This window comes from Dermacentor albipictus, chromosome 10, assembly GCF_038994185.2.
Source record: "Dermacentor albipictus isolate Rhodes 1998 colony chromosome 10, USDA_Dalb.pri_finalv2, whole genome shotgun sequence".
Classification (NCBI taxonomy): Eukaryota; Metazoa; Arthropoda; class Arachnida; order Ixodida; family Ixodidae; genus Dermacentor; species Dermacentor albipictus.
In genome coordinates, this window is record NC_091830.1 from 26,663,926 (window position 1) to 26,691,777 (window position 27,852).

Here is a 27,852-nt window from a genome sequence, read left to right on the forward strand (position 1 = left end):
CGATCTGGTTTCTCATACCTAACCTCTGTCCTTATTGTAACGAACCAGAAACCAGATTACGACATGGACCATGCAGTCTGTTGTAACCATCAACTCAGGAGGAAGACAGGAAGAGTTGTTGTTGTTGTTGTTGTTGTTGTTGTTGTTGTTGTAGGCTGTGACACGTGTGGCTCCTACCCACGATGGGGGATTGGCCAAGAAATGGGTGGATCATTCCAAAATAATATAGAGCATAAGTTTCCTAATATCTATGGGAATAGCGTTGAATAGGGTTGAATTACCGGTTAAAATAAAATCAGGAAAGTCCTGTTGAATGAGTAATAATTATTTTACAAGTAAAAAAATAGAATTTAGCAGGGCATTCGTTTAGATTCTGTAAGGAATGTTTGGACAGCGAAGCATGTATCACTGTGGCTGAATCCCAAAGCGGACGCCCCGAACGAAAGAATTGCAGGTTTTGTCAAGTCCAGGCCAATTCTTCGAAAAGGTATCTCCAACAATCTTTTTCTTAACGCAGCAAAGCGGCGACAAGATAGAAGAAAGTGCTGTATCGTCTCCTCCTCCCCACAAAAAGAACAGAGGGGAGAGGGAATCAAACCCGACCTGTGTAAATAGAAATTTATGGAGGGAATGCGGCAGCGTAATTTGGTGAGGCAGACCTCAAGCATCTTTGTGTAACAAGATTCGCTATGCCAGGGAAATGTCAGGTGTTTATACTTTGGAGAAGCAGTCAAATGTCGGTTTGATAAGGCTAATCTAATTGATCACATCCGAAATCTTGCCGCCGTGATCTGTGCTGTCACTGGTAGAATAGAAGAACAGGGCCGGATAGGGATGCATGTACCAGTGAATCGGCAGTTTCATTAAAAAACAAACCTTTATGACCAGGCACCCAAATCTAATGAATACATTGCACATGGGCAGGAACTAGTAAGTGGAAGAGTTTTAGCACGGGTGACTCATTAGTAGCGGTAAGGCAAGAGCATACAGAAAGGGAGTCAGTAAGAATAGCAGCCGTTGTAATCATTTGGTCTAATTTACGTAAAACTAGGATTACTGCTAACAACTTAGCCAGAAAAATAGGCACAAAATCAGGCAATCTTAAAGGAAAAGACAAGTCCAGCGCAGGACAAAATATTCCTATGCCAGCTTTTTCCTCGCACTGTGAGGCATCTGTTGCAATGATAATGTTTGTTTATAGGGTGCTTAGGTGGTCTTGCAACATGGCGTTTAAGATGCCGTAAGGGAGTAGTTTTGCGTGGTTCGGGAAAATGTCGTCGAACCTGATCTTTGGGTAATTTGAATGCGTATTATTAGGAAGCACATCACGAATTTGCACATTTAGTGGTTCAAGTAATGTTTGCACAAATATAATCTGTGGTCTATGAAATCTGGGCCAATGAACAGGAAAAAATAATTCTGGATCGGAGATGAAAATAATTTGAGGACGGTTTAATGGTGATTTATATAGCCTTAAGACGGTCTGAACGGTCAGAAGGTGAAATCGGCATAATATGGGTGGGATTCTTGCTTCCATGTATAATACGGAATTTGCAACGTGTTTTAAAAGGCCTAAGCACAGACGTAGTGCCTCTCGTTCTAACAAAACTAGCGGCCGAAGCTTGTATGATGGAACACCTGAGAATAAAACACATCCAAATTCTAACACCGGACACATTTTATATACCATCAAGAGGGATTTTCTGCGCATACCTGTTCTTCGATTGCTTAACCTGCGCAAAATGCCGATTGTACGAGCTCCTTTTGCCGCAATATATTCAATATGTGGCCGCTAGTTAAGATTTCCGTTGTAAATAACTCCAAGGTACTTTAGTGACACTACTTGTGGGATATCTTCGAGATGGTAGTTCAGCGAAATGTACACTGGGTCTTTAACTGGGTAAACAAGTATAGCACACTTATTAGCATTCAGGTTTGAGTGTAAGCTATCCAGCCAATGTTCCAGTTCCCTTAGATACGACTGCGAAATTTCGTAAAGAGAGTATATGTCACTAGCCATACCAAAAAAGGCAATGTCATCACCATAAACGTAGGTACTGACTCCTGGGTGAACGGGAATTCTGCTCAGTAAAATATTAAATAATACTGGTGAGAGTGCCGATCCCTGAGGCACACCTCATGTTTGCTTATGTTTACTAGAAGAATAGCCGCTTCGAAAACAATAGAATTCCCTGTCATTTAAAAATGCATGCACCCATGCTACAATATAGCGCGGAAAACAATGGCTCTGCAACCGATTTGTTAAAATTGTGTGTTCAATGCTGTCATATAGGCTTTACATATATCTAAGGTAACTAAAGCCGCGTATTGCTTTTTCTGTCTGGCGATGTTAATTTGACTTTCAAGGTCTACATGCGCGTGCCATATTGAATAGCCAGATCGAAATCCAATTTGGCAAGAACTCAACAATTGATTTTCGACAATAAACTCTAATATACGTCGGAGAAGCACTCTTTCAATAAGTTTCACTATGTCTGATGTCAACGCAATTGCTCTGATGTTGTCGATAGTGTACCCTGCCCCTTGCTTTTTAGGTAACGGAATAATTTTGGCGATCTTCCATTCTTGTGGAATCCATGCATTGCTAACAGAGTAGTTTACCAAGTTCAGAAGCTCACGTGGAGCTTCTTGAAAGAAAATCTTTAACATTGCATTTGTTATTCCGTCCGGGCCAAGCGCTGTAGTTGGCAACCGTAACATAACTTGTGCTACTTCCGAATAGGATATTTCTTTGTAGTCCGAGAATGTAGGAGTAAAAACAGAAGTTTGAAGGCGCGTTGCGAACCGGCTCTCCAATCCTTTAGCCAATAGCTCTAAGGACTCCTGCATTTCCTGTGAGGTATAGACAACTGAGTCTACATTAACGCTCATTGGGAGTCTGTTTCTAAACCGAAGGTAATTAAATAAAGCACGTTTGTTTTTGGATTTAGATAGATAATCGAAATGGTCTTGATCGTACTCATCTTTTGCGTGTTTAATAGCACGTTTGAAGGTTGCCGAAATGAATTGATAATCTTTCCAATTTTGTGGGCTCTGATTATGTAGAAGTTTTTTCCAAGCAGCTTTCCTTCTTCGATAAACTCGTGTGCACTCACTGTTCCACCAAGGACTAGATGGGGAACGCTTAGCGGTCTGAATTACAAATTCAGACTTTTGTCGAGAGATCTAGCTGAACAAATATTCAAGCCAATTTCTTCGTTATTACTATTAGTTAATGATGCAATGGTGGAGCGCAAGCAGTCTTTAAATTTTTTGCAATTCACAAATATTCTGCCGTGTCGTTCAACTGATGTAAAAGGGCATGCAATTTCAAAGTATACCGGAAGATGATCACTGTTTGTACCGAAATCAATCGTAGTCCAAGATGTCACGGCGACGCTTGTGCTAGAAAACGTCAAATCTAACACTGAGCGAGATTGCCCACGGATAAAAGTAGGTCGTCTGACATTAAGGCATGAAAGATTTTTGTCTATGGTCCAGTCCCATAGACGTGTCCCACATGCATCTGTTTTGTAACCCCATGACACGTGATGCGAGTTGAAGTCACCAGTAAGGACGACTTCATTTTTGCAGCTGGCAATTAAGCGCACTACCCAATAGGTATGTACTGTGCACGCCCGTAGGGAAATAAGCATTTATAATCGAAAATGAACGGTAGCCTGGGATGCTAAGGTGCACTGCCAAAATTTCACATTCTGGAGACATTAACCTGAAAGCTGTTTTCGCCTTATGACAGAATTTAGATGATAACAAAATCATTAAACCACCCCCTAGTGAAAGGCGATTTAATCGAAAAGATCGAAAATCTTTCAAATGAAAATTTATCTCAGGAGTAAGCCAGGTTTCTTGTAAGATTATGACGTCAGGATTAAGTTCGGTTGTTAAGTAATTTAAGTCTGTTGAAGCAGAGAACAAGGAACGACAGTTCCACTGTAGCACTTTTAAGAAAGCTATGATGATGATCTAATTGATATTCAGCGACTACCGTCTTGATGAACTTTCTTGGATGCCAGAATGAGAAATAGGATTACCCTTTTTGTTTTTGGTATATGGACAAGAAGCAGTCACTGGAGACCCAGTTCGCTTTTGCGGTCTGGTATCATGACCCGTTTCCATGTCGACCTGCGAGTCTGACTGACGCGAAGAACAAGGATCGGATCCTACAAATGTTGGGTCCGATGTGGCACTCGGCGCTAGGACTGAACTGGCTACCTGTTCTGCAGCACAAACAATCCATTTGGTGATTGGCGTGGCAGCTGTTTGCAACAGCGGTGTCATCTGCGCAGTAAACACTTGTGAAATACATTCGGTAACACTTGTGACAATATGTTGCATAGCCTTTGTCATTGCTTTTTCTACTGCTGATTCAATAAGTTTAGGCAAGTTGTCTTCATGGAAAGTAGATTGCCTTGCAGTGACGCCAGCGTATCCGAAGGTTCTTTCCTTGACGACTGCAATAGCATCTCGCCGCGAACACCGTCGCCTGTCAACTATCTCGAGTAACTGTATTTCGTTAGCTCTAGCCGAGCAGTTTCCATAGTCAGCCGCATGGTTTCCTCCACATAGGCAGCACGTTTCGGTTTCAGCTGTGCATTCATTGGGGGAATGATTGTTATACCACAGGCGCGACAGCGTCCATTTGATTTGCAGCCTCCTGCACTATGGCCAAAACGCCAACAGTTCCGACACTAAAGTGACGGGAAGCGAGAGGTTCCAGTCTAAAAATGAGTGGCCACACTTTTAGTTCAGATGGGCAGGACATGCCAGCAAACGTAGCAATAACCGATTCTGGGGCAACATTTTCCCCGTTTGCGAGTCGGTTACATCGGTATACAGCTGTGACGCCAGCATCAGACAGTTTCTCCAGAGTCTCAGTTGGGCTCAATCGAGAGTCTACGCCCCGGACAGTGCCTTTAGTGCATGCTAGATGAGGAGGAATGAACGCACTCACCGGGACAGATGCGCAAGCCTTGCACTTTAAGAAGTCAGCAACACAGGTCGAATCTGATGACCTACAAACAAGGAAGAGGAAGGAAGAGGCAGCAAACAATTACTGGAGAATAAAAAAAAAGGAGACTACGGAAAATAACTGCCTTCTGACGTTACACGTCACTCACTAACCCCGGTTTTCGCATTATGTACAGCAGGCTGCATGCCAGACGAATTCGAAGTACCCTTGAAAATCTGACGATCCTATCTTCTAGAAGTCCTCTACAAAATCCACAAAACTGAAAATCTGGTCTCCTTGGTGGCCCACCCAAATATTAACGCCACAGAATATTAACTGAAACTGGATTAAAACCAGAATGCAGAAGTAAAAAAAAAGACATCAATGAATTTTCATGATGCGAAGTGCTGCTTTCATGCATTCTAAGGCTGTGCCGTTGTCGCAAAAATGTTCCACTGCCGCCATGTTGCAAGAAAAATGCACCGAACTGTTCAAGGCATTAAAGGGTCAACTTCAAAGAAACTGGACAGCGTAAAAAGCCTAGCTGACCTCAGTATGCCTCAGCCTCAGTATGACCTCCGAGATAAGGAGGCGCTGGCGGATGCCCGCTACACGCTGAAATCATCTTGAAGGTGGCGTGCTGGGACTTACGTCATAGCCACAGACACCAGGTGCAGGCGCCGTCTGCTTAGGTGCGGTTTAAAGGCTGATAAAAAAGGTATACATTCGCCAGCCTTACGGCTTTGCGAAGATAGCTTCAGTGGTATATGCCACCATGGTAGAAATTACCCGCCATGGTGGCGTAGTGGCTTTGGCATTGCGCTGCTATGCCCCACAGCTGCGGAATCAAATCCCGGCCGCGGCAGCTGCATTTCGATAGGGATAAATGCAAGAACAACCACATGCCGTGGATTTGGTGCATGGTAAAGAAATCCAGGTGGTCAAAATTAATCCAGGGTTCCCCGCTACAGCGTGCCTGATAATGATATCGTGGCTTTGGCACATAAAACCCCAGAATTTTATTGTTTTAATTTACAACAAATTGAGCCAAAGTGATTTTTTTTTCGCGGTTGGCCTTAAACAGAAGCGTCAAATACGAAGCTGTGTCTCTTGGGCCGTGTCCCCTACCTAATTACTATCCTGCAATGTCACATCGAAGAACTCCTCAATTATTGTTTCTATTGTTTCATTCCTGCAAGTCTCCGTGTCATCAGTGAAGCTGACTTAGCTGTTAATGTCCACAGGAACTCCATCTGCTCGTCGTGTAACGCGTGTAGCCGCCAGAGTCGCCTCCTCCAAGTCTGCAGATTCAGCATGATATCCGAGTAACAGCGGGCTTGTCGCGTGGGTCACACATGCGCCTCGCCCTCGAGACAACACGGAGACGCTCAAAACGCGCTACAAGTGTATGTGTAATCGTTCTTGCAATGACACTGGCTACGTCAGGAGATCAAATCCTGCAATACGCTGGCGCTTGTTCCGGTGCCCATAGTAAAATGGCGCCTTTGACTTCGTTCTTTTTTTCTTCATTTTTTTTTTCGGCGAAGCTGTTAGCCTCTAGTTGATCGGGGATTTTTTGCAACGCCGTCCTCATGGACAGCAGCTTGCGACATGGGCAGTGACGTCAGCAGCCTTTTATATGTAAAAGAACCAGCATAGCAACTGATTTCCCTGTTGCAGCACCGCTATGGTTAGGTAACGCATAATTAGGACTCCCGAGGAACAGCGTGGATATACGAGGAGCGGCAAAAAGGGAAAAGAAGCGGCAATACGACCAGCGGTCACGTGCTGCCGCTGGTCGTATTGACGAGGAATTCCAGCACAGCGGAAGTCCGCTAGTCCACATTCTCATGTGGCTGAATAATAGCATTGCATAACGCCTCCCCCTAGCAGTTGTAGTGGTGGGTTTCAACAGCTTCGATGGGCATCCTTTTGGACAGGGTCGGGGCAGCGAGTTATTATTATTTTTTTTTCAGAACTTATCTACTATAATTTTTCACACAATACGAACATCTGTGGTATCTACAACAGGAACAATCTACCCATGGAGTTAGCCACCGTAATCCAGTCCCGAATATCTAAAAGCAAGACTAATTTTATTTCACATTTGTTCGTATTATTACGGCAGGTCATGTCGTCTGTGATGGAGAACGTGACTTGTGAGTGCAGCAGCGAAGGCAGGGCAGTGTGCTTTTTCGGCTGGTAGTGCATGGATGCGCACGTACGTGCATCTCGACACTTTTAGGTTTCTTTCCTTCTAAAGGTCCTTAGAGTCAATCCACTATTGTAACCAGTTGATACAGCCTAACAATATTCTGTCTTCCTTTGCATATTCGCGAACTCTGCCGCTACCTGGCCCGCTGAACCTTGCGCAACCTTGCTGCAGCTGGGCCCAAGTGAAGTTCGCGATGGCAGCGCCGCATTTTCCCGTAGTGACGTTGAAATAACTGCGTGTTTATTTTGACGGCTTGTCAAAGCGCGAAAAAGCGTGCGTGCGTGCTGTAAACATGACTTGCGAACTAGCAATAATTGTTCTGTGATTTTTTGCTTACGCCGAAATGTTAACGCTTCGGATTTCGTGAGGAATGATCAACCGTTCTATAGCGAGTCGTGCGAGTAAATTAGCGGCGCCCTGTGATGCGGCGATAAGAGTTGCTCGAATCGGTGATAACACATTGGATAACCCACGCGGCTGTACAAGATCCAGCTCTTGCTCGGGTAAGGCGACGCATATCTATCGCTCTTTTTTGTGATAGCTGCCTTTTGCTTTACTTTGTCTTAACAAAAAATGGTAAGCCAATCATCACGATCAATGCTTGAGAAGCCGTTGTGTCTGAAGGATCGTTTTCTCTATTGTAGCATTTGCAGGAACGTTTTGCCGTCTTGCTTACACCTTTACATAAAAGATAGGACGAATGATTGCGCAATTAGATTGGGAAACGGGTATATTCTACAACTCCGAATGCCGTAGGAACCCGTATTTATTGTCAGAAGCAGCCTCTAGGAACCAGCGAATAACTAGATCGCATCGTGTTTCGTCGGAAAGTGCGCAGCTGCGTTTATCGTATGTTGTCGGCGTCTTACCGACCTTCCAATGTATGATCAAGTTCGTTGCAAATTGGCCTCGATTTCGTGCTAGTAAAAGTAAACGCTATAGAGTGTGCTGACGACCTCTCGCAATTCCTTGTTTATGAAGAGAGTCGTCGTTTACTAATCGTCTTTACCGTTATATCTAGGCTGCACGAGCACGCTCTGATCTTAACTCACGGAGATATGTTTCGTACAAAGCCGGTGTCTTAAACTGCCTCCCACGAACACCGAGACTATGGTTGGACTTGCATTGAACACACCGTATAGAACATATGCTGTATCAACGCCTTAATTTGGCGTTAGAAGCGCATCACTATTATCTTCCTGGGTTATACACATCGGTATGTGGTCGCCTTAGCACAAGCACGGAACTTGGCTTTGTTACAAAATCCCGCTGGCCTTGGCAAAATCCAGGGAAGACATAAGTAGTTTGTGGTAACGACTCATTGCGGTAATGTGTGGAATGTCAAGCAGCAAATTCTGACAGAGTGAACACGTATATGATGGTCCAATATATTCATTCAAGATGTGACCTAAAACCGTTGCTGAGGCCGACACAGATGTTGGTAGGCTGAGTACCTCACATTGGTAATATGTTGAGATAAGTTGAACATACTGAAATTCATTGCCAAAGGAAAATAACTATAATGACTCTTGAATGCCGGCTCACTTAAGGAACCATGTTAATCGATGGCTATCTCGACCACACTGCTGGCGTATGTGCACTCAAATTCTGCACAGTCGAAGGATTTCTTGAATATCATTGGGTGCAGTGTTTGTCTAAGATGAATTAAATTTGTTTATCTATTTTGTCAAGAAGTAATCAGTATACTACTAGCTAAAGAGGAGTGTTGCTAGCTGTTGCTACAACTGTAAAACACCTCCCACATACGCAACAGAGTCAGGAAAGTTCCGGGCTCCCCACAACAGATGACACCACTGCATCCTGTCACTAAGAAAATCTTGGTTTGGCATCACCACAGAATTCAATCACCATGCAATTTAGAATTCCTGTTTGTTCCAGACAAATCAGGAAAGGAACACAGTTATTAAAGCAAATTGCACTAATAAATGCCACTTCTGTGCCGCATTTTACCACAAGCAGGCCAATGGTTTCGAATGGAGCCTCTGGCAAATGCCTCCCTGAACGGTGCAGAGCATGTTAGAAAGTTAGAAGAAAAATGTTTCTCGAGAAATTAGCTGGTCTTGAAGCGTTACGGACATCACATTTTCCATGCATTTTTTTTTTATTGAATGAATGCACAACCTTAGAAACAATACCGGTGCTTGCAGCACCTTTGTTTTTTTCATATTCACCATCACCGTACCTCCTAGCCCTACTGGTGCATGACATCAGCAAATTTTGATCTGTGTCATGACCATGGTCATGTTGGTGAATCCAGGTCTGGCATTTTGAGGTCCCACCCCCAACTTTAGTATCAAACTAAAATAGTTCATGCAAGCTAGTCTCTATGAAAATATGCTGGTACGGCTTTAGCCAGTTGCCTAGGAGAGAGAAAGAGGGAAGTTTAACCCTCTCTGGGCCAATGATTCCTGTAGGAATCATAATCTTTTGTTGGAGAAATATGACACTGAAAAAAAGAACGAAATTACTCTAAAATCTGAGTGTCAGCAACCATCTATATGCAAGTCTGAATTACCACGTGCTGCTTACACCACCTCGAGTTGTTGGCCCTTCGTGAGAGAAGATTCTAGTGGGATATTTTTTTCTTTATTTTTCCCTTAGTTTTGTTGTTCAAATGTACATATGAAATAAATTTTCACTTTGTCACGAAATCTCAGACCAGAAAGTGTTTAGAAACGGCATAGAGGTCAACCTGAGGTTGACTCCTCTACCCTGCTACCCTGTGTTGGGATAAAGGGAAGGGGGGACAGAGAGAAAAAGAGAGTTACGAGTGGTGACGATGCAGACGAAAGCTGTAAAAGTGTATTTGCCAGAGTAACCCACTAGACAGAACTAAGTGCAAATTTTTGCAGCTGACAGACTCATGGGTCCGGCCGAATCCCAACGGCGATGCAGTTCCGGCAGCGGGCAGCCTGGGTTGTGCTCTTTCTCTACCTCGGCTGCGGCTTCCTCTGCCTGACACCCCTGTTTCAACTGACAAACCGCGACACTTTGCTGCGCATTCAGGGGCCCAACAGAGCTCCAGCAGCCGCATTCATATTGAACAATGTTCCGGGCGTGGTGCTTGTCGCCGTGGCAATCCTCCTTTACGTTCAGGGATTCGCGGTGTTGCTGGCGTGTACGAGGACGGACTTCAAGTCGCGCGTAGTGAGGAGCATGTTCCCGTTTCTGCTGTGCGCTGTGTGTGCAACGCTTTGGAAGAAACCGGAAAGAAGTGACGATGACTGCAAGAAGCTGGATGTCGTTGGGGAGCCACTTGTACTCTTAGTGTAATGCCCCGATCACATGGTGCACTCTAGATCGCTGTTGAGCGCAGTTGGGATAGAATTTCTTATCGCGATTGGCTGCCTTCTGAAGCTCCTTCAGAGAAGCGAATCACGACAAAGAAATTCAATTCTGATGGAATGTGCCCGTGTGATAGCGGTACAAGATTTGTCTGTGTAATATGAACCAAGGGATGCCGTTCTTGACTCTTGTTGAATTCCGCTGCGCGTTTTCTCGTTCGAGCCAATAGCTTGATTGTCCGATCTGAGCCTATCAAGTGGAAGGAAGACGGGGGAATTCAGGAACAGCAAAATATCTGCTATGGCACCTAGGATCTGTACAGAAAAGTGCTATAACATGGAAAAGTGCTTTATGTGCATACATTTTGCCGGATGGAAATATTCAATCTTTCCATCCGACAGTCATATTTGCATGTCTGCAGCCATAGGACAAAGTGAAAACTGCTTAAGAGAAAGCATTTAGAGAAAATCTAAAGGCCACCATAACAAGCTCACTTGTACAGAGTGCTGTATTCCAAGAACACTAACGTGCCTCATTTTAGTTATTTGTGTGTGCCTTTAGCAGTGCAATACATGTTTTTGTGTCCTGTCCTAGAATAAGAGTCATATGGTGAGAGGGTCAGAAAGCCATGACAGGAACAAGCCGCATGAATCCATGAGAATTGTTTAATTCTCTCCTAATGCTCAGTTTTTTTATTCTCCATTGTTTCACTAATGCCAAAGGAGTCCTGTTCTTGCGTTCTTCAGAGCATGGTGGACAGAACGTCAGTTATGTGTAGCGTCAGGACAGATGAGATAGCTTCTCCGAAATGTTACTCAACATGTGCCGAGATGTAGCACAGCTACAGTATTGCACACAGAAGACATGTTTTCATTTCGCACGTTTCCTCATTTCCTCAGCAGAAATATTTTTTATCATAAGAACAACTGAGAAGTCACACGTCTTTCATTATGAACCAAATTTAATTTTTGCTCCAGAGACTGTAAACACTTTTCTGTTCACTACTTAACGTAAACTAGTCCAAGGTGCTCTCAGTTTGTACACCTCAAAGGGAGCCTGGAACACTTTCCTGATTAATCATATAATGTCCTCACTACAAAAGGATGTCGTCTCGCGAAACTCGTGCTGACAACATTTTTTTTAATCTTTCAAGTGGAGTTAGAGGTGGTTAGAGGAGTGCCTTTCTCTTTTGTCTCCACTAGCATGCTGGAAGCTACACAGGGGAGAAGCTGAGGGGTCAATGCTCCGCCCAAAAGTTTAGTCTCGTGACGGTGAGAGGGCTCGTTGCAGCCCCTCCTGGTGGCTGCGCTAGACTAGTTTGCAGCACGCCGCTGCTATTTCAGAGGCCTCATGCAGCAGACGCAGCTATGCAGAACTGTCGTGTGCAGACTGGTAGCGCAAAGATGGAATGATTTTACTGTATTTCTGACACTGCGAATATACATATGTATTTCGATGTATTTAACTCAAGATGAACAATGATAGTATTACTTGGAATGTTCTCGCGATCACAAAATCGTCCACTAGCTGTTGGTGGGCATCACTGCTCGCAGTGACACTGTGCAACAACATCGCGAAGGCGAGACCAAGCGATCTTACGCCGTTTTTGGCAAGAGATTGTAAATTCCCTGCCGCATGAAGTGCAATAATAATTGGTTCACATGTTCACAGGAACCTCTTCTACAGAGTGGCATTGTTTTCTTAGTATGTTCAACAAGTGTTTCGGCGCCTCTTCAAGGCGACTGTATGTCGCCATGACAACTCAACTGCTGATATTACTAGTGTGCATTTATATTAGTTTAAATCCATGAAAAAAGTTGCCTTTCCCATGGTGCAGCTGGGGGCATTCAGAAAAGTAGAAACGCCTATATTAAACTGGCTTTACAGCAACGTGCCTTGCATTACACACAAAGGCAATGCGTCATTGTCTGTAGCCCACACTTTTCGCTTTCCGAAATTTACTGAAGCTTTGGTGCCATTTAAATGCAAGAAAATGTGATATACTGAGCTAAGCTAATTGACTTGCACTGTGCATGTTTGACTTTTGTTCTGTCAGTGTTATGACTTCTTTTGCAGTTAGCACGATTTTGTAACCTCTGTCTCTCAAACATGCACACAAAAAATACTTTGCGTATCAGTCCTATTCACACTCTCACTTGCGTAAACTGCCATGTATGGAAGGAAAATGTACCATCACCTTGCAGAGCACTTTTTCTTCAATCGAAACTATGTTTAAAATACCCCCTAAGAGGAGCTTTAGCGTTGGGCCCAACTCCGATGGCACCTATTCAAATACATGTAAAACGCGGAAATGCGTTTCTAGGATAATTCCTTGGCCGATTTTAAGGAAACTTGTTGCATTTGAGAGGGAAAGTTAAATTCTAGAGGCTGTTAAAAGCAGAATTTTGATTTTGGGCCTTTTGTTTTTTGCAAAATTTGACAAGAATTGTTAAACTTGAAAAAAGAATAGAAAATAGAAGCACGGAGTTCGCAAATTTGTAACTCTGCACCAAGAAAATATATTGCAGTTCTGTAAGCAGCATCCGTTAGAGTATCTAAAGCGGACAAATTTAGTGCATTCATTTACAGCTTACGTGGATTTGTTAAAATGCTTACAAGAGTTTTGCAAAAGTCCCATTCATCAATACTGATTATATTTCACAGATATCAATTTTTTTCCACTTTACATCTATTATTGTGATGTCTTTATTCAATGTCAAACTACAGAGTTGTAAACTTTGTGTTTTAAAAGATTTTGCAGATTTCAACAATATTTATTAAAAAATCAACAGCTTAAATAAAAAAATCAGCTCCCAACAGTCACTACATTACACTTCTTTCTTTTAAATGTAACAAGCCTCATCAAATTCAAAGCACTGGTTGCCAAGAAAAACGATTTCTCTTTCCTATGTATTGAGATGGGAGGCCCCAAACTGAAGCTTCCTCTTAATATTACCTTCGGATAACTTGAAGCATTTATTCAGATCAGCTCAGCAAATGTAGTTAAAGTTACATTGTTTCATCACCAGCTTCCATCTTTCACTTAAAATAATCGCACAAATCATTGCAGCCGAACTTGTGATACATTGCTTTTGTTGTCAAAAGACAAGAAGTCTGCGACATCTCACTTGTTACCGTTTGCAATTTGCAAGGCATCGGTCATCGGCCATTTTCCCTTTATTATCATGATCCAAAGCAACAACACGACTTCACTGCTCTTTTCCTTTTTTCTTGCCACAGCTTTTATACCTTCTCGTTCTATATGAAAAGCTGATTTGCCATAGCCTGAAAGGTCACCTATTTTTTTTACAAGGCTCCATTCGTAGTATTCCACACTGGGTCAAAGCAAAACTGCGCATTTTACAAACCACTACAGAAGTCAGTGTCACTGAAATGCCAAATACGTCTACGCTTAACCCACTTTGATGTACAGTGAAACTTCGAGATGACAAACACAGATATAATGAACTAAATACATGTTTCTCACTGATATCAACTTGTAACGCATACACAATTATAGTGAATATCAGATTATACTGGAGTTATTTTTACTTCTGATATTAGTTGTTATAATGAGGTTCAAAAGTGCAGTCATATTGTAGTCCTGCATTTAGTCACGTGGACTTGCAGAGTGTTTGTGATATTTGATGCTTGTCATTGCAGAAACCAAATAAAGAACCTTGTCATGTCTTGGAATTTATTATGTTTTCGCTAGTGCTCTAGACTTCCTGGCACAATTTTTACAGCAGTAACCATTGTCCGTACTTCAGCTCTCAACAACTGCTGGAGACATGCAGACCACTGTAATGAAACCACTTTTACCTAGTGTAAAGACTGTAATACTATAATTAAAAAACAACCTTATCGTCTTGGTGCGGAGATACTATAATGGGTGTGGTATCCTAAAACGCAGGTTGTGGTATGCTGCATCTACTGATCCTGAACTATAAATGCCCATGCATTTCCTGTGTTGATTTTATTATTCGTACCTATAAGTTAAGTTGATTTTACTATCCCCTTGTCCCTGTATGATACCCTCACAAAAAGACCTTTAGGGTTATCTTCAAATAAGCCTCCGTAGCTCTCTTGTAATAGCAACTGCCACAGAAATTTTCACTCAAGGGAGTCATGCACACCTGTACCACTTGGCTTCTTTGAACTCGCAACATCATGGAGGAAGTGCTTGCTGCCCAATTATTTAACAGTACCGGGTGATTGCCGACAAGAAAGTACACCAATGCCTTGCATTGAGGGAACATGGAGAAATGCGTGTGGTTAAGTGCATGCGCTTAAAGCACACACAAGTCGCAGTGTTGTCTTTTAGGCTGTTTCATTCACGGCAACACATCTGCCCTGCCACAAGGACAGCGTCGTCTGCTAGGATGTTTCATGCAGTGCAACACGTCTGCCCTGCCACACAATGATGATGCACTTTTTGGTTGATGCTCATGTGATATTTAAAAAGTGAGCAGCTGCACAGTGACATGCAAATTTGCACAAATATATTTACTCTAATGGACACGGTTCCTGTTCGAGCAGAACTTTTAGTTCCACGATGGTGCACACAAGTTTTCTTGCAGTTAAAATTCACTATAAGCAAGGCATTACACATGCAGGTGCTCAAAAACAAATCAATACGTGCAATGCATGCCCACTGTGTGAGGCTGTGTCAATAACTTATTCAATCATTGTCTTTCTTGTATTGAGCATCCTGGAACTCTGGATTGGTTCTACTTCACAAACATGACATACTGATCCTACAGAGCAGCTTACTAATGACCTTGCGTATCAACATTTACAGAAATCACCAAGGTGCATGATTTGTTCATGTTTCTTCAATATGCTTATTTCTTAAGCAGCTCTTCGTGCTGCATCCTTTTTTTTCTATTATTTGTCTCATAGATTCATAAGCTTGTAATGAGCAAGGTTTGAACATCTGACTGATAGATGTCACTGTATATTACATCATTAAAATGCATGATGGTTTCGCACCACGTTTCATGTAAATAAAATTCTTTATCTGCAATTAGAATTAGAGTGACGTTCAATGATACCACTACTCGTACAACAAACCGCCATTAAACATTCTACAACATGTATGCTTAAATGGACTTTACACCTTATCAGGGGAGCGTTCAGCAATGCTCACTAAGGCCGATTCTTTGAAGGAAGTGCAATGTTTTTCTAGTGTTTGACAAATAATGCAGCATTTTCACATAAAGCAATAATATACACTGCCACTTTCTGTATGACGGTACAAATTGTTAAGTACAAAGCACATAACTGACACATAACCAACATTTTTGTATCAGGTCAAAATCACTATCGTGGACAAGTGAAACAGATCACAAAGATTCGAATGGGAAAATAAAAATCTGAAGATTGTGTTTGAAGGTGGTATAAATGTAGCGTGTATAATCAGAACTATGATGTTCGATTCATCATTCTTTGCAGGAGAAAATGGAACTGAACCCTTATAAAAAAAGTCCATTCACAAAATTTTTGCACCCTGTGCTCATATGTAAATTGGCTTATTTGAATCTCATTCATGCATAATGTTACACGGTCAGCAGGAATGCAGCTTATTATCATACAATAACCGTCACCTAACACTTTTACAGTGACACATTAAAAGATGCACATGTGTCCATGACACCATAATACACGCAGCGTAATTGCACATCAGGATGCCCACAGTGGCAGCCACTTCACAACATGCTGTTACTTCAAGTTGCACTAATCGACATGATGGCAATCGTGCACTGCTATGAAGACAAGGTTGCTGCATACACACACCAAGGAATGCCGTGCGACAGGACAGCTGTCTTTCCATAGAAAGTGATCAAGTCGTAACTTCCACCTCGCAGAGCCATGTAGGAGCATATCTTCATATCACAATCATGCCCCCGCTGTCTTTGAAACAGGGGTGTGACCACTGATTGTCATGTTACGCCGTTCACGGCAGAGCCACATTGCACTGCAAGCCACTGCTATGTGGCAGATTTCTTCTGAATACTGAAGCTCACAGCAGCAATGATGTCAGGCACAAACACACGTTAGAAAGCCATGCTGCTCCTGTTCTGAAGTTTGTCGCTGCCCGACGCTGGCTCAGTGGGTACTCCTGAATAGCTGCTCGTAAAGTTCTGGCTGCCCTTGTGGCTGTTGGAACTTGGTTGCTATCTCTTGAATCTTCATTCGGCGCCTCACATGCGGTGGTGGACACCTGTTGTGAAATGTAGACAGCACCAGCACCTAACGTCAAGCACTGTACGTACTTCTACATTGCAGATATAACACAAGCAATAACATTGAACAGCTGGAAAATTTTAAATTTGTTATGTCTTGTGGAGTGCATGTGAATGCATAGTGATAGCTGAGCACATGGTTTTTACAGCAACAGCCAAGCATGCGGCTCTTACAGCGATAGCCAAACGTGTGGTTCTTACAGTGATAGCTGAGCATGTTTTTATGGCAATAGCTGAGCATGTTCTGATGAAAGAGCCCAGAATGGTTTCTTCTGAAATGCTTTTATGCTCAAATTCAGGCACCTGGCTTTCTGTTTTGTCCTCAGCTGGCACTGTGAGTACTTTATGCACAGTTGTGATGGAGGCACTGATGATCCACTGCAGTGCTATGGAAGCCCTTGGCACAGAGGCCCTAATGTTTGCGATTATTGCATAACCTGGTGCAAGGTCACAATAAACTGAGAAGCCAGGCCACTTAACAGCTGCATCACACAGACACCTGTAAACTGTTCTGAACTTTTTTTTTCATTATCTCAGGGAAGATGCAGTGGGTGTCACATGATTGCCCTTCCGCTTTTGGTGAAGGAAGCTCATCAATATCCCTTGACGGCTTAAGAAAGTACTCTTGTTTGCACAGTGCTTGAGATAGAACTGAAGTTTTAGTTGTGTGTCTTTAATTTACTCTTGCTTATATATATATATCAATTTTGGTTCCATAACAGACCAGTTGAAGCAATGCTTGGTCACATTTATGCTTGCTGCTTCATAATAATCTCGACCCAGATCACCCCTTAATTTTACACATGTGAACATGATGTACACCCTCGGCCCCTGCATGGGAGAAGGCAGAGAAGACATGTTGCTCGCGGACGCTAGTCGAGGCAAAGGAAAGTGTCTATGCGGGAAGTGAAGCTCATCACCTGGCAGCATGGCAACACATTTCAATTCCTCCTATCTCCTCTAATAACAAAGGAGTTTAAAAAGTTTAAAATATCATTTAAATAAAATGCTCCCTAGATGGCACTTTGCAAGTTGTAGAGTATAACCAAAACTTCAGGCGGGGCCTGGTGAGGGGCCCTTTAAAGTAACAAGACAGGCCTAGAACTAAAGGATCTCACATCTCAGCTTCTAGCCGCCGTCTCCGGCATATGTTGACAGCAGTCTGGCGGATAAGGACACCCAGGACACGGCGACTGACGACCATTCCGTCCACCAGTGGCAACGCCTGCATGGTTCTAGAAAAGAATGCGAAGTAGCTGCAGTGATACAGTGCTCACAGGACACACTACCAAGTACTTAGCAGCACTGTATGTCCATAATCCTGTTTGACTACTTTCTGGTATACTTTCTCACTTTGTGAGATCACTTTCAGAGACATTAAAGTAGTAAGCGCAGGGACTAGTCATGAGTGGCAATGCCCATGTGGTCATGGAAAGGAGCACCTAAATCTAATTAAGTTAGCGTTTAAATCCTCGCTACGAAGAAGTTGAAGGGAGAGCCAAAATTGCTTTGTCATGTCCATTAGTTCATTGTAACTGTCGTCTCCCACAGTCAACATTGCCTGCCGAAGAGTGGCAGATCGCAGCGAGTTACTAGTACAGTCGAACGCCTTTATAACGAAGCACTTGGGGTCTCCGAAATCATTCGTTGTACAGGTCACTTCGATGTAGAGGTCACGCACCGCACATCTCGAAGCAGAACTGGGGCAGAATTATTCCTTCGTTATACAAGTCATTTCGTTGCAGAGGTGCTCGACTGTATTGGGTAAGCTGAATGGCAGCTAACTTTGCAGTGCAGCCAGTTTGGCACGTTGCCAGTAGCTGACAACTTGCAAGTGTTTTGAACTTACTACTTTCATTAGCAGAGTCTCAGGTTATCAAATTTTGGTCAATGAACACAAAATTGTCAGTTAATGTTGAATATAAACTAAAAAAAAGTTTGTTAAAACTATTCATAGCAAATTATGCTTTCTTAGACTGAAGTTTTAAAGACATGGATTTCTATGAACTCTCAATGATAACTTCAAAAAGTTATGTACCTTCTTGTATTTATTACTTTATTACAACCTGTTCAGTTATAACTAGGTTTCACTTTGTGCCATTGTCGTCTTCTGCCTAGGACTATAATGCATACAAACTGCAATGCACTAATTGTACCAAACTACACAGGAGGGGTCTGCATAGGTACATACTTGGTTCCTCGGCTTTGTACTTTTATGCGAAACAGACCACTCTGCAAAGCATGGACGAATATCACAAACACATCTCCACGTCCAGACGGAGTTTCCTGGCCGGTATTCGTGGCTGGTAGCAATTCGCCTGCGATGCAAAGAACGGGCCAAAGACAAATAAGCCAGTCTCACTGCATAAGAAGGAGCAAAAAGCAGACTTGTAAGGTTAACTCTTCTCTCAATTACACTTTTTTTTTCACACAAGATTTACCGTCCACCTAACTATACCTACATTTGCAGCATATTTGGCTACATCAGGTTAGTTTAGTTGGGCACAACTTGCCTTCCTTTGTTCATCTGACCTTTCCTTTTTTAATGAAAATAAGAAAGGAGAATTCAACAACCTATAATGCCGAAGGCTACCCCCTTTACAATAGTGATATAAGGAGCACAAATAGTTATTAACACAAGGAAGAAGAAAAACATGCTTACTGGGTTGTTTCCTTTTATCATATCTTGTTATTACTATGTGAGCGCATAGTTTGCGTGCTCTATGGCATTTTCATTTCTGGGAGACTGCCTCATCCTTGTGAACTCAGGCATGACTGGCAATACACACAGTATTTAGGCAGTGAAATTTCCCTACGGAAGGCTGCTAGCCTCTCGTGGCACTGCTGTGCCTTTTGCTACTATTTTCATCAACTTTCTTTTTTTAAGTGAAAGCTTTACTGGCCGCGAACTTGCGATTTCGCCGAGGTGGTGCTCCGAGGAGGCACATGACGTCACACCACGTTCCTCGTCGTTGCGTTCGCCTCCGCTCGCTTCACCAACTGCGTCGCATGCCTGATAACATGTCGGAGGATTGAAAAGGAGAGCTCGCGTGTGCTGCAACCACAGTTGGGGCGGCAGTATGGACAGCAACAATTCTGATAAGCAGGAGGAGGCCTGGAATCTACGTCGGAACGAGATGAAGAGGAAACAAATCGCCCAGGAAACAGACGAACAGCGCACCGAATGACTGGCTAAATGCCGCAACATAGCTAGACAACCAGACTAACCTGGACTTGCAATCAAGATTAACCAAGGCTAACCATGCTATGCCTTAGCTTTTGCTACGTATATCCTGGCATAGCCGAGCTAAGCCACTGCCATTTTTTTTTTACTTTCTAGCGTTGCAACACTGCAAACGCAGAAGTCACTCCGCTTTATGGATGCCAATTAAAGGGCCCTGAAATACTTTACTAACTAGTGATAGATTGACATCACTGTTAAATTATGTCACCTCACGAATCTCCTGCTGCGAAAATTTTTCAAATCCTTCAAGCACAAATGAATGGAGGGGGGCATTGTTGGGCTCCGGCAGCAACTGTGTATTTCGTGACTGGGCAGAAGGGGAACTGACAATTGGGGCTCAACCTCGTATGTGAAACGAAGGAAAGTGGAGGGGGGAGGGGTGCTTCTACTCTGCCAGCAACTGCATACTCGATCTGCAGATGGCTCATACATTTGTGCATGCTGTTTCCTCACCACTGTTTGCATTGAAGTGATAGACAGCATGAATCACTTCGCTCACTGCTGCTGCCATGCTGCCAGCACTTTGACAGCGAGTGTCTGCAGTCATCGAGTGTGAGGTGTTCATGTTTGCCTGTGTGCGCTGACACCATTAAAAAAAATTAAATTATGGGGCTTTATGTGCCAAAACCACAATCTGATTCTGAGGCATGCCATAATGAGGTCTCCAGAACTTTGGACCACCTGGGGTTCTTTAACGTGCACCTAAATCTAAGCACGGAGGTGTTTTCGCATTTTGCCCCCATCGAAATGCGGCCGCTGTGGCCGGGATTTGAAATCGCGACCTTGTGCTTAGCAGCCCAGCACCATAGCCACTAAGCAACCACAGTGGGTGCTGACACCATGCTTGTTAATTCAGTTAGTAAGGGAATGTTTCCAAGTTTATAGGACCGATAAACCTACTATCCTACCTTCGTATAACTGTACTAATACGCTATCACAATGGATGCTTCAACTTTCGGGCAACACTGGACCTTTTTTAAAACTTATTTATATCAAATGAGCAATTATTGCATTTCTGAGAATGTTCTCGCGTCATGAAATCAGCCAATATAGCTGTTATGGGCTAAGCTGCTTGCGACAACGCTGCATGATAACATTGCGAAAGCGAGAGCAAGCGATTTTTCACCGCTGTTAACACGAGACTGTAAATTCTTTGCTGTGTGCAGTGCAATAATAATTGGCTCTCATGTTCACACGAGCCTTGTTAACAGATCGGCAACATTTTCTTGCTGTGTTCATAAAGTGTTTCAGGGCTCCTTTAACCAAGATGGCTAATCTCCCACACAGTTGTCAAAAGCAAGCTTTCAAAGCTCAGATGGCACAAGGAACATAGGTTGACCAGGATGGTGGCGTCAGTCCACACACCAATAATTTATCTACAATTCTAGCTTGAGATCTGCTATCTTGGAGATTTCACTTGATTTTACTTGATCAGTTTATTTCATCAAATGACACTGAATCACCTTTCCATTCCTTTATAGGCAAAATTGCCATCTACTCGACAGTAGTGGGAAGCTACAAAGGAAACCCATACAAGCTTCACAGTTCAAGAAAAAAATTTTTCGGAGATGTATGCTGTTATCATAACTGACACATCAAAGACCCTATGTGCCCTATGTGCAAGTTCTTACATCTTTCAGAAATACTAAGGGTCTATTTGCTGGCTCACATTCAAGCACATTCGTGAATGGTCATTCTAAGTGACGGCAGCAACACACAAGGGGTTTAGAGCTAGTGCTTGCAGATATCCGTCATACCAGCTGTCCGGTTTAACTAGAGGAAAGTGAATTCGGTGTCAAAAACCGGTTATCCAGTTATCCGGATTTCAAGAAATGGATATTTAGGATATCCACTTTAAATAACCTGTTAGCCGGATATTCAAATATTCGGACACGAATGTTTGGTGTTGCTTATAGCTTATTCAAATTTTCAGTTCTATTGCAGGTCTAAATATCCCAAATATATTAGAAATTTAAGAACAGAAATTACAATACAAATACAGGAGAACAAATACCCAGCTATCCAAACATCTGGATACTACAACCGAATAACCAACCGAATAATTGATAACTCCGGTTATCCGGTTTTGAAATTTGAATAACCAATGAATCGAATAACCAGATAACCGGTTTGCTGTTGCTGCACTAGTTGAAGCACGACGGCGTTAGCTTTTACCACCGCAACCGTACGAACTTCCAGCTGAACTTCAATGTGGAACCGCTACAACGTGACGTAAGAAACACAAATGACAGATTACTGGTTAAAAAAATTCGTGCATATAATTTGTTGTCTATTTGAATGAGATACTATACGCAACGCAACTTTCATTTTACAGTCACTGACAATTTCATTTCAAAGCAAATTCAAGGCTTCCACATGCATTGGATTGCATTTACATTTGGCATCAACCATTCTATTGCACATTGGCCTTCACTAAATGAAAGTCATTGTGGAACTTCCCTCAACAGCTTCGCTGTAAAAGAAAAATTCATCTTGGTCAGCATTTTGAACCTAGGATGAACACATTTCCAAGGCTCTATCACCTGAGCTAACCAGGAGGCTAGCAGGTTGCAGAGAGAGGTCAATTTAACCGACAACTTTGAGTGCAGGGACATTGAATAATAAAAAATCAGTCGCACAAAAATATGCAGTCACTCAGTCAATTTGGTCAGCCAGCTAGTAGACCGACGCTACTATAGTTTCACGCTACTACTGTCAGGGAAATAAAAATTTTTTTTTATGAACCTTCTTTGAGGATTTCTGCAGAACTAATTTGTCATTGCCTAGTTTTGTGCATCATTTGTTATCCTATTAACTGCCGTGACGAATTCTGAAGAAAACTTCATAAGCATAAAAACAAAGTTGGCAAAAGTAATTGTGTATTATTGTCAAAATTACGGGAACCTGATCACATAGACATGTACAAGCATTGCCAAAAATTTACGACGAGCTAACTTGTCATCGGCACCAGAGGACGCTTGATGGCGTATTATCTTGTCACTGACAGTTAAAGGGTTAAGAAGCTGAGGGAGTACAACTTACTCAGGGGAAAGCAGACGTGGTCCTCGTAACTCTCAAGCCACACAACCAGCACCTTGAGTTCGGCCAGTGCCACATTGGGCATGCGTGCCGGTCGTGACCGGGCAGGACGCGTCACTGTCTCTGTGGTGTCAATGTTGAGAGACATGGCACGCTGAACCTTCTCTGACGGCCCCTCGGCACCTGCCGTCATGCCGTCGTACACTGGCGATCCCATCATAGTTGTCGTCGACCGCTCGGGGAAGCTGTCGGCTACATGGGAAAAGGAAGCACTGAAAAAAACTGGCCTCAGACTTCAGCACTCACTTTGCGCATAGATTACTAAACCTACAGTCAGGCCTAGCAAGCAGGAGTTGCCATTAATCTGACTGTAACATAATTCAATTTAATTTATTTCATGTTCCAATAACGCTGGAAAACACAAACTGTGTGGGTTCCTCATAAAGAAAATGATGAAACTTGGTGTACTTAATCAAGGTCACTGAAGCAATGCAAACAATTAAACTGATTGAAAATTTCATTCATTGACTGATTGAATGATAACTCGTGTTATTGATTGGTTGCTTGATTGATCTATCTATCAGGTTTAACGTTCCACAGTAACACAGGGGCTACGAGAGAGCTTTAGTGAAAGGGTCTGGATTAATTATGACCGCCTGCAGTTCTTAAATGCACGCATGAATCTAAGTGAGCATTCCAGCACTCTGCCACAATCGGCATGCTGCCACCATGGCAACTAAGCCACCACGGTGGGTGCGGACATGCACAGTAATGGCTTTTCACTGTCCCCGTTTTGTTGCATGCTGATCTGCAAGAACACAGTGCCAACATGCCCGAAACTTCTTTCCTTAAAGAAAAATATGTGCCAACCTGTGAGCTTTCAAATTTGTAACATTCCTGGGCATGAGGGAGAGGGGGGCATTTCCATAGAGTTTCATTTATTTCTTTAAGCCTGCTTTGAGCACATACCTTTTGTGGGACACACACAAACTTCTTTAAAGTAGTAGTACCAACAGAAATTTTTTGCCATTTTCATTGCTTTATAGGATAGCCCTCGACCCAATAATTTACGTTAGGGAGCCTCAATTCCCCAACAAGCACAGCAAATAACTAATTATGTTAGCTTTTAATAGTCCCATTTCAAAACACGTGCCAAGGGCTGAGCAGTTGCAGATGTGAGAAAGGTTACCTATTTCGCCAATGAAACCTGTTGTGGCGGTCTCGTGGTGCCACATACCACTGATGTGTACACACACACTGCGGCCGTCACGCCTAAAACCGAGTCCATTCAGAACTCAACAGGAAAATAGGGGAGAGAGCATCCTCCTGCGTTCCCAAGAGAAGAGAACAATGGGGAAGGAGGAAGGGGCGCGCAGTCTGGCAGCTTTCGGCAACACAGTCGCTGCCTGTCCTGCAACCACCACACCTCGCCACCTACGCTCTCGGTGATGTGAGAAGTAACCTTTTTTTACGTCCAAGGCTGCGCTGCACTTGATGAGTGTTTTGGGCAGGCCATTCAAAGAGTGATGTAATTAGGTATTCATTTGTGACTCTCTCGAGGAATTGAGGCTTTGTACCATAACTATGGAGTCGACAGCTACCTAATAAAGCAAGAAAAGGGGGACACCAAACTTTCGTGTCGGGACTCCTTTAACAATATTTTAACTTTAGATGTAGCAGAAATGCAGCAGTAAATTTGGAACAGCAGAGATGGACAAGTAACACATTGTTCTTAGGTCACAGCGGCTTTATGTGCAAGTTTGTTGTTGCCCGTTTCACCTGGTTCAGCAATTTGCTCAAAGCAAGTACCCCTCTGGTGTCCTCCGAACGAAAGGTTTGGTGACCAATGAGCTTTCTCATGAAGATAATTTCTTTGTAGTAAAATTTGAGGCAACACTTGCAAAAGCTGTAAAACGAGCCTGAATTCGTAAACTGTATGATTAATTTTGGAGTAATGGCCATATATGAATAAAGCACACTCAAACAAACCTTTGGGCCTCAGGGTGACTTCACCAGACGCGACGTCTCTGGGAAGGTTCTTGGGCGAAGGGACCACAAAGACTAGCTCGGAGAGCACGTCTGACCAGTACAGGACCTGGTGGTGGCCGCTGTATAGGCTCCCACCGTGGTCTGCGGGCAGGTCAGCTGCACAAAGACAGTCTTCATTTGCAGTGTGCCGCTATGGTCAAAGCTCGACTAAACACGGATATAGCTAATTGTCAGATACAAAGAATTATCGGATATAACAAAGCAAGTGCAAAGTTTGCAGAAGGAGTGAAAAGCGGGCAAGTTTCTTCCAGTAAATACTTTCATTTGTGAGACTTTCTCATTTTTTCTCATGTTTCGTTTTTATGTATGCTGCCCAAGAACGTAAAGTTTGCTTGGCCATGGTTACTATAAATGGTATCATCATTAGTCCAATTTCAGTCCTAAACTTTAGGCCTGAATTTGGTGCCTAACCCTTCGATTGCCAAGAATTAGCATGGGATTGATCTTCATGCTGCTTTTTTTATGTGCCTCAAAATAGACCTCTAGCATAATGCCAACAACTATCGGTGCTCAGTAGGTTCCTGCTTCCATCATGAAAGATAGCAGGAACCGCTAGATTCGTGAACGCAGGTCCAAAATGTTTACATGAATGCAGGTCCAAAATGACATTAATCGAAGCAACCACCAACGGTATTTTGATTATCTGGAAGCCTTGAACCGGTGCTCTTGCATGCCGAATCCCTGGCAGCCCTAGCCACCACTGCAGCAACGCTAGGCTTAGCTGCTCTGACGTTGGCTACCAAGCTTCCTGCTGTTCGGTGCACAGCAAAGCACAACGCGTTGAATAATGCCAGTTTTAAAAAGTCAGCTTCGCCGCAATACAGCGAAGTTACACGGTGAAGCCTACACAATGTATTGCAGTGAAGCACACTAAGAGTAGAAAGAGGCAATGGTCACGAAACACTATTTGTATTCCTTAATTATACATGCGTGCACCTGCCATCTCCGGTCAAAGTATGAGCACTAATATGCCTAATAAGTGTGCCGGCAGGCCTTCAGAGCCATTTCGGAGGTGCATGTTGTGATTTGTGCCCTTGGGGGCAGTAGGCACTAATTTTTTGTGTTTGCTCGATTTTTTGGATGCTTTTGCAGCCCCTGGAAATCTGACAAATCGGATATTGATTGTAAATAAATTAACCTGATGACATACTGACACCGAGAGCAAACACGCAGTCATCTAGTTTCTTACTAATCTTACATTACATATATTATTTAAAGAAGCAGCACAAATCCAATCGGAAGTGCTTCAAGATGTATGCGAGATGCTTAAATATTGTTTTCATGAGTGCTTCTTGCTTTGAATGCAACCTTGTCATGTACAATTGGCAACGAAAGGGTTAAAAACACTTCAAAAGTCTCATACATGTAGTTCTGTCCTCGAGAGATCCCATACCGGGAAGAGCATGAAAGTGATGCCAACATCCCTCTTGAAACCACCAATAATGGCTTGATTCGACTGTGAATCGGATTCAATCAGCTTGCACGTTGCAATACAACAAAGCATCCGTGCTAAATGAGACAGAGGCGCATGCTTTAAGAAAGGTGAAACGGTCGAAAACCATGCCTCACCAATGTTGAAATCCCCACTGGTGACTCGCCACGATGTGGCTACGTTGCCAGTCCAGCCGGTGTGCATTCCCACATCTACCGGCCAGCCCAAGGACCGCAGGAACTCGAGGAACTGGGGGTGCACGTTTCGGCTGCTCGTCTGCATCAAAAAAAATCCCGGCAAGCCAACTTTGGGTTGATACCTTTGTAAGCGATACAGTGCGCATTACGACAAGAGATGTGCTGCCAATTTCAGTGATGCACACGTCCCTTGGCCATCACGATGGGCCTTGCAGAGAAAACGTAGCTTTTATTCGACATTAAAATGTGTTGAATCACAAGACATAACATGCTTTAACGTGTATATGCGTGCCACAGCATCACAATATGATGGGAGACGTGCAGCTTATTTCAGCGACAAATGTATCCCCTAACTTCTATTTCTATTGTCAGCTGGAAGATGTGCGAACTCACTTTTTATAAGTAAATGGTTGCTATGCAATGTGGGCTAATGTGCCAAGCATCTAAATGCACCATCTTGCATGAGAGAAGTACGTAAAGGGGTTTTATTTTGCCTTTTCAGGCATGGCGTACATAGTTTAATGGCTACAGCAGTGGGCTTCTGTGCTGGGGAGACCCTCCCCAAGTTGGAAACCCAGTTAACCAAGCTGGCCCATAAACGGCCAGAAACATACAAACCACAAGGTGGTAAGAACAATCAAAGAAAGCTCTTGCTTTAAAAAGAGGAAACTGCAAGTGCAATCCTCCCAAGAGCAAAGATTGTGGTAAAGGCTTTTAGCTCCCTTTCCAATTTTTCCCGTAAACAAATGTGATTCCATACACATTTATAGCACCCTCAAATGGAAAATTGTCATCCACCTGACTGTAGCACTAAGATATTATTGAAACTGGATTGTCCGTTTTATAAATTTTCCTCCACCTTGTAAATTGCTGCAGAACTGATTTGTCACATTCAGCAAACAGCTTACATGAAATCGTTATAACGCTTACGAGGCTTTTGCAAAAGCACTTGCAAAGTGGCAGTATATTTCAGCGCTGTATAATACCATCAATTTTATCCACTTTACACGTCTCAATAGGTGGAGTAAGCAAAACAGTGATATCACGCTTTAGTGCTGAGTTACCAAGTTATAAACTTGATGCTTCAGTCTTTCTTTCTAATTTTGCAATATTCGACTAGTACTCTTGCAAAAAAAAAAGAAATTGACAGCCTAAA

General features: G+C 43.0%; 1 protein-coding gene and 1 long non-coding RNA gene across 4 annotated transcripts in view; one reads left to right on the forward strand and one right to left on the reverse strand.

Annotated features, from left to right (window-relative positions):
• Positions 1–7,448: 7,448 nt before the first annotated feature.
• LOC139050653 (uncharacterized) lies at positions 7,449–11,955 on the forward strand. The gene is made up of 2 exons (XR_011508994.1): positions 7,449–7,687; positions 10,058–11,955. It is a non-coding gene; the product is annotated as an uncharacterized lncRNA (long non-coding RNA).
• Positions 11,956–14,975: 3,020 nt separating this feature from the next.
• The window catches only part of LOC139050652 (ral GTPase-activating protein subunit beta), a 61,225-nt gene continuing 48,348 nt past the window's right edge, over positions 14,976–27,852 (reverse strand). For all 3 annotated transcript variants that reach the window (XM_070527244.1, XM_070527243.1, XM_070527242.1), the window contains 6 exons: positions 26,637–26,775; positions 25,008–25,163; positions 23,022–23,270; positions 18,927–19,053; positions 17,854–17,970; positions 14,976–16,713 (listed from right to left, as the gene is read on the reverse strand). In XM_070527244.1, the coding sequence (XP_070383345.1) occupies positions 16,599–16,713; positions 17,854–17,970; positions 18,927–19,053; positions 23,022–23,270; positions 25,008–25,163; positions 26,637–26,775 (903 nt within the window). In that variant the 3' untranslated portion in view covers positions 14,976–16,598. The remainder of the gene's footprint in view (positions 16,714–17,853; positions 17,971–18,926; positions 19,054–23,021; positions 23,271–25,007; positions 25,164–26,636; positions 26,776–27,852) is intronic.